We start from the raw sequence: 14,226 nt of genomic DNA on the forward strand, positions 1-14,226 counted from the left end.
ACTGCTCAATGAGAGGAGGCTCGTGCCAGAGTGCAGTATGGACCAGGCCACAACTGCCATTACAGCAGAGTACAGGAGCGTGTGTGATGCCCCGCCAGGGTAAGCCTTGTTTGACAGTACCAGCTACCGCAGAGTGTACAGAAGTGTGTGTGACGCCACGCCAGGGTAAGCCTTGTTTGACAGTAACCACATTAGTCGTCAGCTACCAACTGTTGTGCTTCTTGGCCTGGGAATTACAGACATTTTCTGGGTACAAACATAATGCTCCCATGCCAGGAGCCTACCTCTATGTGAGCTCAGTGGTGTCTGGGTGAAAGCTGACATCTGAGTCAATTACATATGTGATAGCTGCCTCCTTAACCATATCCTAAGAGGTGAATAACAACATCTCACTCAGCATGAACACTCCGCAGACCACAGAGCTCCTGATCAGTCCGGAGGAGTAATCCAACGCTGAGAGGCGCCGGGGAGACCCGAGCATTCTCTCGGTTATATCTGTACCAAAAGGATGCAGTCGGCCACACATCCTGCAAGGACATACACACATTACACGTGTGCTCAGCCGCAACAGCTGCTTGTGGCACAGGCAGTACTGCGCACCAACAGCCCCTGGCAGGCATCACAGGGGGCGGCACTCTCCACTGAATGCCATGCTCTCAGCAGGAGAGATTATGGGTGAGGTGTAGTGATCCTGTGGGCTCTAGGGTCTATCAGCAGGTGCTCATCTAGATCCTCCTGACAAACAGTACATGTACTCTCTGCGGATAAGCTTTTCCTTAGCCCTCTCAGGCAGCGGCATCATGATGCCGAGATCTTTCAGAACCAGCCACGCTCGTACACCGCAGGGACTGGGGACAAACCATCTGGCCGTCAGTTCTGCAAACTGGGAGCACACTTCCTACCCATAGCAATCAGACCACCCTCCTGTCAATCACCTGCCAAAGAGCAGGCCCAGAGTGGTCTTAAGAATCATTTTGCCATATTGTGCCTGGTAGCAATTTCCACAGCAGAAACAGGAAGTACGTGTAACAAGCTGAAGCAGGTTAAAAGGCAGCACAAAGCGACCAAACCAAGTGTGGAGCATCTCATATTTCCTAATCATATCCAGTCACTACTCACTCTCCTGATTCTCCACAGAAATTAATGCAATGGCTCACTTGCTTATAAGAATCCCACCTTAGTCTCCAGCTACCATGCTCACGACTCTAGGGCAGTCCCAGGAAATGAGCCTGAGGACTCTCGCTTCCACACCAGTTCAGTTCTTATCAGTTCAGTTCAACACTATCACAAAACACACAGCCAATGTGGGTCAGATACAGCCACGAGACAAATAACTGACTGACCAGAAGAGTCCCTACGTAAAACTGCTCTTGGAATTTGGGACATCCATCCCGTTTTCTTGTACCCGTGTTTAGCCTGAGGCAGGTACTGGGTGTTCCTTCATTAAGGCACTAGCTCTTTGAAATGACTGAGCAAAGGTTAAGAAAGCTGCAGTGGTGCTGAGGGAAACCCAGACCTGAGCAGCATTACTCCAACCCTGCACCTGAGACACCTTAGCTCTGCTTCTAGGGAACCTAAGATGCAGCAGATGGTATCAGGAGCAAACCAGCTGAGGACATAAGAACAAAGACAGCACTTTAGAGCTGAAACACTCCCACACAGCAGAGTCCCTCACTGGTGCTAAGTGCAGTACAAATGACCCCTGGCATCGGGGGCCAGACATGGGGAGGCTACCACACTGGAAGAGCTGGTACAATTCTGTTTAGGATTATAGAAGAAATGATGTCTAAAAGAGGAAGGGCCACAAATTTTACGAACAAATGGCAAAGGTTAAATACCATGTGCTCACCATGGTCTCAGTTCCCGGTCTGCCATGAACTCATCTGGAGGGCTAATGAAATCTCAGCACGCTCTCCCCCTGGCAGCTTGTGGGGCTGACAGTGTACATTCCCAACAAGCTCCAGATGAAGCTGCTACTAATCTGAGACTTCGCTGAAAGAACTGCTCTAGAGAAACATGACGGCAGAGAAGGAGAACGTGAGTGCCACAGGGCTTCTTGAAGATCCAAAGGGAACTTCTCCTCACTTGCAGTTAGACCTTAGAAAAAGCAACAAGTCAGAGCTGACCTGTGAAACAGCCATAATTCAAGGACAATTGACAGCCAACCAAGATAGGCCTGTTAGGGCAAGGTCAGGGCCCTCTGAACCTGACTCTGCAGAGATGGCACATCCCTCCCTGCTTAGAATAACCACTCACCTATACTAGAAGACAGTGGAAGATTCTGTCAGACAGCAGTGCCCACATACAGTACCCAATCAATCAGCCTCCTTGCCAACAGACCTACAATAAGAGTGTTACTTCACAGCATGACCCAGTTGGACAGGTGTCTGGAAGAAAAACTTACTTCCTAAAGGAGCTACAAGAAATGGTCAGTGAGCTGGGCAGTGGTGGCGCACGCCTTTAATCCCAGCACTTGGGAGGCAGAGGCAGGCAGATCTCTGCGAGTTCAAGGCCAGCCTGGTCTACAAAAGCTAGTTCCAGGACAGGCTCTAAAACTACAGTGAAACCCTGTCTCGAAAACCAATAAATAAATAAATAAATAAATAAATAAATAAATAAATGAATGAATGAATAAATATAAATAAAAGAAACAGTCAGCAGTTCCAGCAGGGAATCTGCAAAGGGTCAGATGGGAAGTTGACTTGGGAGAACTCGGGTGGAAAACCACCAAGAGATACTGTGTAGAAGGAAGCGGCGGGGCTGCGTCCCGCCACCCGGCTAGCTTTACCCAAAATAATTATACGGAAACTGTATTCTTTTAAAACACTGCCTGGCCCATAGTTTCAGCCTCTTATTGGCTAATTCTCACATCTTCCTTTAACCCATATTTAGTAATCTGTGTAGCACCACGAGGTGTGGCTTACCAGGAGAGATCTTAACCTGCGTCCATCTCGGAGAGGAGAAGCATGGAGACTTCCTGAAGCGTCTCCCCCCTCCTGCTACCCAGCATTCTGTTCTGTCTACTCCGCCTACCTAATTTTCTGTTCTCTTAAGGGGCCAAGGCAGTTTTCTTTATTAATTAACCAATGAAAGTAACATAGACAGATAACTCTCCTCCATCAATACTGGAGTTTCTTTCCTCCGAGGGTAGGTCTAAGTTGCAATGGTGCATCTAAGTGATGCTGAAAATCCAGATGTGCCCAACCGAATGGCGAAGAAAAGAAGAGGGCATGCTGGGATGGAAGCAGTACTCACAACTAGGAATATGCAGCTAATCCCCAAGGGACACACAAAACAAATGTGCTAGGGTGGAGTGCTGCATCACCAAGGTCAATGGTGGCCTCCTCTGACAGGACAGACCACGGGACCAGTAGTCGGAGTCTGTCAAGAACAACAGGGATGACGGAATCTGGAAACTAAGCCAATAGAAGCCCCATCCCATAATCATCATCATGACTAGTAAAGTCAGAGCACCAGCCAAGGGGGTCTGCACCATGGAGACAATTAACAGAACGTGCTGTCGCTGGGTACAAAATAATGAGCAACCAGCAAGAGTACTGCACAGCTTGTACAAGCAGAAGAATTCAATGAGTGCCAAGAGGCTAAAGGCAAACACTCCACTGAACAGTCATACTACCTCCTGACCAGTTCCAAGATTTATCAAGATTTTTGAGATTAAAATCCACTGGCTGGAAAAGCAATCAGATTCCAGAAGAAAAGATCCTGCACACTGCAAGGACTGTAACTGGTGATGAGCATGCTCTCTATCCTTCCTTAACAGGTCTCATGGCTACTTCCTTGAGAGTCTGTACAAAGTGGCAACGGGACATCCAGACAGTTCAGTGAGTATTGGACAGAATAACCAAATAATCAATACCATAGAGATGGATGTATTATCCTCGCACCCTGTAAGAGTAGACAATATGATGGAGTGCTGGCCACATCTGCTTTAGTAACTCTATCTCAGATCTACCCAGCAGTCATTTCCCTGGCTGTTGACTGCTCATTGGAACTGACATAACTTGGCATATGAAACAGTTTCCCCATGTCTGTTCCTAAGGTGGAAGAAGAGCAGAACAGCATGATCAGGCAAATTACTCAAGTACCAAAAACGATCCTGCATTACAAGACAATGGAGATCCGTGCCATCCTTAAGGCTCACCGAGGTGCTATCACTGTTGAATACGCCAGTGTAGCCCGTAAAGGATCCTGGAGGGTGACACTAGGCTACCATGTCTCTCCCAAGCAGCAGCTCTGATGGCAGCTGCTGTGCCAAGTACTGTAGCTCAATGAGACATTAACCAGACTCCATGGCAACTCATTCAGTCACCATATCTGTCTCCATCACAGTCAGAAATGAGGGTTGGAATTTCTCACAATTTCTCTCTGTATTCATAATTTCCACCCCAATATTCATAAGGGTCCCAAATGTCTAGACGTACTACAGATCAACCTCCTCTGTTATCTCTGTGAAATTATGTTACTCAAGCTAGAAACTCTAATAGAGATATATGTGCTACAGAGGATCAGAAAAAACCCACAAAGGTCCAAGGACCTACCACAGTCTAAACTATTGTCAAGTCCAGTTATCTATGGACCCCCATGACATCATCTCCAAAGTAAAGGAGTATTACACCATCCACTTCCTACAGTGAAGAAAGAAGCAGAACATCTGGAAGTTCTCTACAGGTTCTTAGGACAGCCAAAACCACCCAACAAGAGAACTCTGGCCAATTACACCGTGACTCAAAAGGCTACAGTATCACGTGGGGACACAGACACCTTAGCAAGCCTAGGCAGACAGCACTCCTGCTGTTGTGACCAACAATTCAGCAGATCCTACAGCAAGGTCGGGAAACGGTGCCAAGAGGAATTCATGGGAGACTGCACTGGAGAATCACAAGGCTGGTCCCTGGACATAGGCCAGGTCATCTTAAGTAAAGAATGACATGCCTTGGGGGGATGCGGGCAGTGGTGGTGTAAGGTAGTTAGTGTACCTGATTAGTATGGAAGGCCTAGCTTTGGGACGACACCAAATCAATATGTGTCCAGACCTGCCTGTCATAAACTGGATTCTGTCAATCCCAACAAGCAATTAGGCTGAGTGGCACAGGCAACAATCCATCCCAAAGGAAGGTGGCAAATTCAGAATCAAACACACAATAGGATCAAGGGACAGACAAGCTATCTGGCAGATGGCCCAGATCCCCACTGGCTTCAACACTGAAGCATCAGCGATGACTGAGCATAGAATGATGAAGATGGGGGAGCTCAGGCCTGGCTTACAATCTGGTTAATTTAGAAGGTGGATGCACACAAAAGCAAAGTGTACTACAGTCGTGCTCTGGGATGACTCTGAGGGACACCAATGGGGGGAACTCTCTCCAGTGAACAGTTCTAGCAATGCCCCATCAGGTACCCTCAACTCCCGGGAAAGGAAGTACCCTGATGTTGTCCACAAGGAAAAAGACCAAAAGATCAAGAATGAAAAGGTCTTGGGAGAGACTTGGAACTGGGTTAACGGGAGGGACTTAATGACGTCTTCATTAGTATGGTGACCATCAGAGAGCAGCTATATGGCACCAAACACTCAAAATGACTAGGACAATCATGTCTGTCCCCACACCATCCCAGAGTTGACAGGGTGCATACATGAGTGAAGCGACCACGGTAATAAGAGAAGGAAGCTTTACATGAACCCAACAGCACAGGCCCCACTTGACAAGAGAGAAGCCAGCTATCCTTATACTAGTGAGCATCTATCCAAATGGCTAGTCACCACTAGTACCACTCCTGGAGAAGAGCCTACCATCAGTAGCAACTGACTAGCTAGGCCCCTTGTATCTTCACAAGAGCAAACAAGTAGGATATAGGCCACAGGCATCCATCCTGGAAAAGCCTACTGCCTAGCTCTAGGGAATGCAGCCAGCATGCAGGCTACAGCTATTGGTCCACAGGCCGGCTCTTGTGAGGTCTCCCAGATATGAAGCCCCCTCTCCCATGGTTATGTGCTTACTAAAAAGGGCTGCTCTGGACATCAGGGGATATGAAGGTATAAAGGCCATTCCAGCCAAACAAAAGGTAATTCTGTCAAGCTGGCTAAATCAGGCCACAGAGCAGCTGAACCACACCCCTCTACTCTTGGTCCAGATCCTTCTTCTCAGACACTGATCCCCAGCAACAGGTCACAACACCCCGCCTGAGGGACAGGAACAGATGCCCACAGATGAAACCCTGTCAAAACTCCTCACCACACTCGCTGACCTTCGACCCAAACAGAATAGCTGAAATTATTAGGCGGTCTCATAGCTTTACTAGAGCCTCAAGCAAGTTTTACATAGAAATTAAGAACTTATATATTCCATGTGTAGGTGTAATGTGTCGAATCATAAAATAGTCTTCCTGGGATTAATGAAAATAACTTACAAAACTGAAAGCTAGTGAGGAAAAAAAATCATAGGAAACTAATCATGTTTCGTGTTCCGGGTATGGGCTGTTACTGAGTTACAGAGGGTAGTTACAAATGACTCTACAGGAAAGATGGTCTGTCCCTTCAAGCTTAGAGTGCCCCTGAGAAGCCAAGCCTGGGCTGTGTGGTCGATGGGACCTCAACAGCTGGCAGAGACCATTCTGACAAGCACTGTAGTGAAGACGAAGTCCCTGCAGGTAGATACAGGGCAGGTCCCCAGGGGAAGAGGACATGGGCCTCATGGCTGGCATAAGAACATTTGCCTGGGGCAGTCCAGAACACTAATCAAACAGGACACTAATTCTATGGAGGATCCAGTCGAGAACACGTAACAACACAGGTAACATACATGAGCCTTCCAAACTCTTTAGTTTCCTTGACAACGTTCTGTAGTCTACTCAAAGCCCAAATACCTTCCCTGTGTAACTGTCAGTAACAGAGCCTATAACCGGGAACATGAAAAGATTATTTTGACATTATTTCATTTAATGGGAAAAGAATAACAATGACATCTGTCTGCTCATGGCTCCTTGGTGCTTACACAATCATCCCCCAGCCAGTTACCTCTTCTCCAGGATAGATGCTGTGCCGGATTCCTGTGCGTCTGGCTTTGGCGCTGCATTTGCAAAGTGGTCCATCGTTCATCTGTCAGAAACAGAACACAACTCAGTTTCACTGTGGGAAAAGTCACAGGAGGCACAGTGATGCCTCAGAAACTGTGAGGTTTAATGTCGAGCGCTGAGGCCTTGACGAGGCTGTCATGGTTAGAAAATTAGGGGGAGGAAACAGCTGTTCCAAAACCAATACAGCTGCAAACTGTCTATAAAATACGATAAAAGGAAACCGTATAACAACACTGGAATCCCAAGTTATTTGTGCAGCCAAGCAGGAAATATCAGTGTCAGCACACCGTTAGCCCTCGTTGTCTCCTGCCTCTCTGGAGTACTTCCCTTTTTCTTATTTCAGGGAAAATGACTTTACACACAGAGACAAATGTACTTCATATCCTGAAGGTATGCACAGACTGCTTTGAAGATGACCTGTAGATTAAGTGTTTTAAAGACTAAAGTATGTATGAAGCGCGGGAGCGGGTGTGTCTAGCAGAATAATATAAAAAGCTTCAAGTGCCAGACAGCTTAACATACAGCCTCTTCCACCCTGCTTCACTTGACTGCACGTGAACAAGGCAGAACACCTCTCAGAACAGTAAGTACCAAGCCGAAGAGGACAAATAGCAAAGTCCATGAACTCAAGTAACATTTATTCTAGAAAGGAGAACAAATAACACACTTAGATTTTTGAAGAAAAAGAAACTCCATCTAAATGGACGTAGCACTGGAGCTGTGGTTGGTTAGGCAAGGCCTAAAGAGAAGAAATTGAAGTACTGGGCAGCACAGGAAAACAAGATGGGTATTCCACCACACACCCCTAGCATACACAAGATAAGAAGGAGACCTGTCTTACACCCAGGGACATGAAACCCCATTAAACAGAATAGCTCATGTATGTATGTGATACATATGTGTGGAGACCAAATATGAGCCAAAATCAAAATCTCAACAGACCTAACAGCCAGTGTCCAGGCTGAGATGGCTCAGTTGTTAAGGCCCTTGCCTCACAGGTGTAAAGACCGGAGTCAGAGCCCCAAAACCCATATAAACACCCAGGCAAGGCGGCACACGCCTGGAACTCTGGCAATGGTAAGCTCAAACCAGCTAGCCAGGCCAGAGAGGCAAAGTTCCAGGCCTATGAGAACTCTGCTTCAAACAATAAGCGGAAGATCCCTGATGATTACATTACCTCCACCATGCACACACAGGAACACACTTATGTGCACGCATGCTGAGCACTACACCTGGGCTTGTGTTCTAACCTACATGCACACGCAGGAACACACTTATGTGCACGCATGCTGAGGACTACACCTGGGCTTGTATTCTAACCTCCATGCACATGCAGGTACACACTTATGTGCACACATGCTGAGGATTACACCTGGGCTTGTGTTCTAACCTCCGTGTACAATGCTAGTCCCAGGAGTTACCCAGTGTAACTATAGTGAAAATAGTTTTTTCCACTCCTTAAATATAGTGTAACAACTACTGACACAGTATTCACACTGTACTAGGTATTATAAGTAACCTAGAAATTTAAAACATAAAAGAGGCATGTCACTTATATGTAAATACTGCACCATATTCATAAAAGACTCTACATATGTGGATTTTGGTATCTGCAGACCATGGAACTAAAATCTCCTTAGATACCAATGGGTGACTATATATTGATAGCTTTGTTGTTGTTTTTCAAGTTCTAAGGATTTATAATTCATTATACTCAATTAAAATATAAATGAAAATACTTCAATAAGACTTTGGCAAGAAATAGTAAAGTTAAACTCCTTTTAGTCTTTGGGGAAATCTAAACTCCTGGAGGTACAGCAGAAAAATTGCATTACCATCTGAAAAACAGTGCTAGGATGTTATCTGAGGAAACAGCTGGCCAATAAGAGGCTTTCCAACTCTCCATCAACAACCACAACACACTCCTAGAACCAGTCCTAGCTCAGGGCACAAACAGCCTCCATCTGGCCTTCCACCAGGGTCTATGCTGCCACATGGACCACTGCACAAGGCCCAAGCACACTGAGGACAGAAACCCAAGTACAATAAGCAGAACAGTAAAACAACCATGGAGCTCTAGGAGGCTGAACAGAGCAGCAACACACAGAAAGCAAGGCTCACACTTCCTGACTAAGAACAGCCACCGGTGAAAAAGACCGGGTATGGACAGAAGCTTTTAGGGCAGAAAACAATGCTTTAAAATTAGATTGTAGTGATGGTGTACACTTCTGAAAAACAAGAATGGATGCTGACTTCTGTATAAATTCTATCATATGAAAACCAACCCCTTCATCTGAATAGAAAGGAAACTGCTAAACGTGGGAGCAACTGTTAAGAATGGCAGCACTCAAGAAGCTGAGGCACAAATAGTCACAAGTTCAAGGTCAACCTGGACAATTTATAAAAATATGGTGTAAAATGCAATGAAATTTCTGCAAAAGTTTCTACTCAATTCCAGGGCATCACAAAGTACATTTTTCTAATGTAATTTCAATTATATAGCCCTTTTCAAAAAATAAAACCTGAAAGATTAAGAGGTGGCTCCATGGATAAGAACCCCAACACCCATGTGGTCGCTTATAACCATATGTAACTGCAGTGGCAGGGGATCCAATGCCCATTTCTGTCCTCCATGAGCACAAGAAACGCACCTGGTGCACAGACAGACATGCAGGCAGAATACTCATGCATTTAACATAAAACAAAACAACAATAATAATAATTTTAAAATAGCTGTTATCTAATAAGAATCAGAAAAAAATTCTAATTAATACTGAATGGTATGAACCTATTCACAAACTGTAACTGGTAAATTATTGTACTAACAGACATGTCTTACTATGCGCTACAAATTCACATTCTTAAAAGACACATTTTTATATGGACTGTGTATTTGTAAGATACAAATCTGTTTTACTGGGCAGGGGTGGCATACGCCTTTAATCTCAGCACTCAGGAGGCAGAGGCAAGTGGATCTCTGTGAGTTCAAGGACAGCCTGGTCTACAAAAGCAAGTTCCAGGACCGACTCAAAAGCTACAGAGAAACCTGGTCTCAAAAAAACCAAAACCAAAACAAAACAAAACAAACAAACAAACAAAAAAAGAGATACAAATCTGTTAAAAAGACACCACTTTTAGAACCAAGCCCTGTGGCACAGGCCTGTAACCCAGCACTCAAGAGGCAAGCCAAAAGTACATAGTGAGATCCCATCTCAATAGCAGCAAATAAATATCTAAAGACATTGTGTTTTTTATCAAATATTACTTCAAAATAAAATAAAAATCAGAAATTTTTAAATGTTTCAGCTGCTAAGTCATTAGCTCACATGCTTAACTAAGAAGAGAATATACGAAAACTTCACGACTGTTACCAACTGAAAGAAACGATATTGAAGAGAATGATTCAGTTCACCAGTTAGCAGCAAGAACCCTTCCAGGTGAGAACTGCTTCACAAAGACTCACAAGCTTTTCCCTCATCCTGCCATCCCTCTTCTTCCTCCAACTGAAGGTTTAATAACAGCACCACTACCCTGCTCCCAACAAGGAACTTACAAACGTGATTCAAGGAACCGAAAGGAAATAGCTCTGACAAACGACACACAAAAGCCCAGCGAGTGAAGTTCCATTTCTACACCAGTCAACATGCATCTTCTCGGCCCTGAGTCATAAATGTGATGTGTGGGTTTGCAAACTTCGTAGCAAAAGCATAAAAAACACTCGCACCTGGCCCGGGTCGTTGTACCAGAGTTCATCATGAAGCCGGTCAGGGTGAGCCTTTTTGCGTTTAATCTCGGCAATGACATCAAACACCTCGGAGTCTGAGCTGCTGGAGCAGGTGCTCTCCTCGTCAGACTCGCATTCAGACTCACTGGAACTCTCTAGAAGGCAGGAGAAAACAGGAGAGGTTCATGAACTTAACCAAAGGTTCTGCAAAGACTTCCAAATGCCCAAAACCTCTGAAGGTAAGGGGCATCTGGGATCACTTTACTGCTCTAGTGAACTGGAGGGGTTAGTCGACACCAAACACTGCTAAGCCATACCATGAAAAACAGACGGTTTGTAACGTTAAATCATAATCTAGGTAAGGAAACAAAGAAAATACAGATTTGTATAAAGAAAATGAGAGATAATAATAATGATTATCAAATAAAAATAACACAGTACTAGTGATTTCACACTTTAAAAAGATATTAATTCAATAAAGAGCTACTCCACTATGAGCCAAAAAGGTCAGGCAATTTCACAAAAGGGAACTTGCGACCCAGGCCCTGGACAGGAGACTGACGGGAGAGAAAGAATGAAGAGGGGCCGTGTGGTCAGGGCATGGAGACTGGGCTAGCCCCTGAGTGCAGCAGAACAATGCTGGAGGGAAGGGGGCAGAAGCCCCCAAATGCGAGACTCGAGGCTACATATGAAAGCAACACTGAAGATTTTATACTTTTTCTCTTGATAGTAGCAATTAAAGATATTACTCCTTCCTAGTGTGGTGGTTCACATTTGTATCCCCAGTACTCAAGCAGGGGCGGGAGGGTCAAGAGTTGAAGGCCATCCTCAGTCAGGTAGTGAATTTGAAGTCAGGTTAAACTAAATGAGACGCCTCAAAGAAAAGAAAGACAAGATTGTAGTCCCCCTGAAAGTAACTCTCTGCATGGAAGCAGAGAGAGAGAGTCATGTGTGAAACAAGCCACAAAAGACAGTCAAATACTACAAGATTCAAATTCAGACAGAATGTGGTGGTAGTTTGGGATGGGAGATGGTGCACTGTTGCTCAATGTGAATGTTTCAGTCTTACAGGATCAAGAGTTGCTGGCAATACACGTGTACTTAAAACACGAAACTAGATAATTCTGATGGTTAAGAGGGTAAATTTCGTGTTGTATTTTATTACAACTTGAGTATTTCAAGTTGGGACTCTGAAGGACACTTCCCAAGAGGCCAGCAGTAAGCAGTAATAAGGGAGCAGTCTCAGGCTCCTCCACTCACTCACCTAAATCTTCATCTAACTTTGTCTTCGGAGGTTCCCACGGGGGCCGAGCAGCTTTGGCCTTCTCTTGCCTGTTCCCCAACTCTTCCTCAAATTTGTCGTATAAGTCACGGAGCCTACTTGTCCCGACGACAGTGGAATCTCCCTTTTCAAAGCAAAGGAGCAATACGAGAAGCCATATTAGCAGTCACCATACTAAGAACCTTCAACCACAAAATGCCATTTTTAAAGCCCCAACACAATATTTGAAAAGAAAAATGCCACCCACTGGCAGTGAGCATCTGAGCCAAACACGACTGCTTGCCTGGCAGTTCGGGTAAATGCACTTCACCAACACTGAGCAGCACGGGAACTGTTTGCCAGTGCCCATGAGGTGTGGCATTTAAAAATACCATGACCCCTGGAGCAAAAAGAAAGTTCCCTCGCCTCCTTTCTCTGTCGCGAGCACAGGGCTTCTACATCAGAGTCCAAGAGGAAGTCCTCTGCTGCTGCTCACTCTCCTTCCAGAAAGAAAATCCCTGTAAACGCCCAGACCATTGACCTAATAACCACAACATATAAGAAGCAGACCTTTCATATATAAAAAATAAAAGGAAGGCAAATCAATGAGCTGCCACTCAGAAGAGGAAGTGCTGCTTTCTGTCTGCCCCTTCTCATTCCCATGACTATTGCTGCCTTGACAGCTGACATTCTTACCACCGTGTACGTGTGTGTAGCAGTGCCTTGGAGGTCAGAAGAGGGTGACAGACATAGACAGTTGTGAACAGCTACGTGAGTGCTGGGAATTGGACCAGGATCCTAGTAAGAGCGCGCAGTGCTTTTAACCACTAAGTCATCTCTCCAGCTCCCTTTTCTTCTGCCGTTAAAGGTGAAGCTGAGAAGACAACTTCAGTCCGGCATCTGCCTTCGAATCGTATTGTCTCTGGCAGTGACAGAGTGGTAAGAATGGCAGAGATGTCGTGGCAGAGTCTTGGAAATGAGGAGAAATACAAATACTGCCAAGAAAGCCGGGCGGTGGTGGCGCACGCCTTTAATCCCAGCACTCGGGAGGCAGAGGCAGGCGGATCTCTGAGTTCGAGGCTAGCCTGGTCTACAAAAGCTAGTTCCAGGACAGACTCTAGAAACTACAGGGGGGAAACCCTGTCTCGAAAAACCAAAATAAAAAAACAAAAAAAAAAAAACAAAAAAAAACAAAAAAAACAAAAAAACAAATACTGCCAAGAGTGAGGAACCCACAAAAGACGTTAACCAACGAAACCAGAAACTTGTCTAATGGACACAAGGAACAAAACTCGGCCAGCAATTTAATGAATGAGAAAACATTTTCTCTAGCACTCTAGAAAGGGCCCTGTTACCCTTCGGACACCTTGATTTAGGCAATGAGACCCGAGCTGAATGTCTGCCCTGGAGCTATGAAATGATAAAGGCTTGTTTCTAAAGCCACACAGCTTATATTTGCTATGGCAACAGTGGGAAACAAGCTCCATGGAGATGAGCGGCACAGCTCTGAAAAGAGATGAAAGGGGGAAGGGCTGGAGGGACGGCTCAATGTTAAGAGCACCGACTGCTCTTCCAGAGACCCAGGTTCAGTTCCCAGCGCCACATGACAGCTTACAACTGTCTGTAAGACAGATGGCGGAGGAATCTGGGCAAGGCCCATGCCCTGTGTAGCCCACACAGTACAATTCTACAACTATGGAAGCCTCTCAAGACCGTCAGAATGCTGTCCCTGAAACCATGTCTTCCCTCTGCACACCTTCTTAGAAGAAAACTAAACCTGCCTCATTCAAGTAGCAGCATTTTCGTATGGCAGCAGGCTGTACACTAACAGAACACTGACTTCCTCCCACAGATATTGAGACAATTAATTAGGACAACATTAGAAACAAGGCATAAAATGTCAGCGCCATGAAAGTGCGCAGCACACATATTCCCTTTGCTACACAACATGAACCATCTGACGTAAAAGCCTGCTCCAGTTTGTCAAGTATCATACCACTATCATGGATTCCTCAAACCCTTTTCTTCCAAAGGCAAGGAAATCTTTCAAGTTCCCCACAGATACGGGCCTCAAAAGGAGCAACTGGCAGACCAAAAGCAATACATACTCAACAGAAGCTGTATTTCAGGGCCAGCAAGATGGCCTGGC

General features: G+C 45.4%; 1 protein-coding gene across 4 annotated transcripts in view; it reads right to left on the minus strand.

The window, feature by feature from the left end:
* The window catches only part of Drosha (drosha ribonuclease III), a 110,456-nt gene that overhangs the window by 84,185 nt on the left and 12,045 nt on the right, over positions 1-14,226 (minus strand). For all 4 annotated transcript variants that reach the window (XM_038323525.2, XM_038323523.1, XM_038323524.2 and 1 more), the window contains 3 exons: positions 12,081-12,222; positions 10,817-10,971; positions 7,034-7,114 (listed from right to left, as the gene is read on the minus strand). In XM_038323525.2, coding sequence (XP_038179453.1) covers positions 7,034-7,114; positions 10,817-10,971; positions 12,081-12,222 — 378 coding nt within the window. The remainder of the gene's footprint in view (positions 1-7,033; positions 7,115-10,816; positions 10,972-12,080; positions 12,223-14,226) is intronic.

The sequence above is a fragment of the Arvicola amphibius genome, chromosome 3 (assembly GCF_903992535.2).
Source record: "Arvicola amphibius chromosome 3, mArvAmp1.2, whole genome shotgun sequence".
Lineage (NCBI taxonomy): Eukaryota > Metazoa > Chordata > Mammalia > Rodentia > Cricetidae > Arvicola > Arvicola amphibius.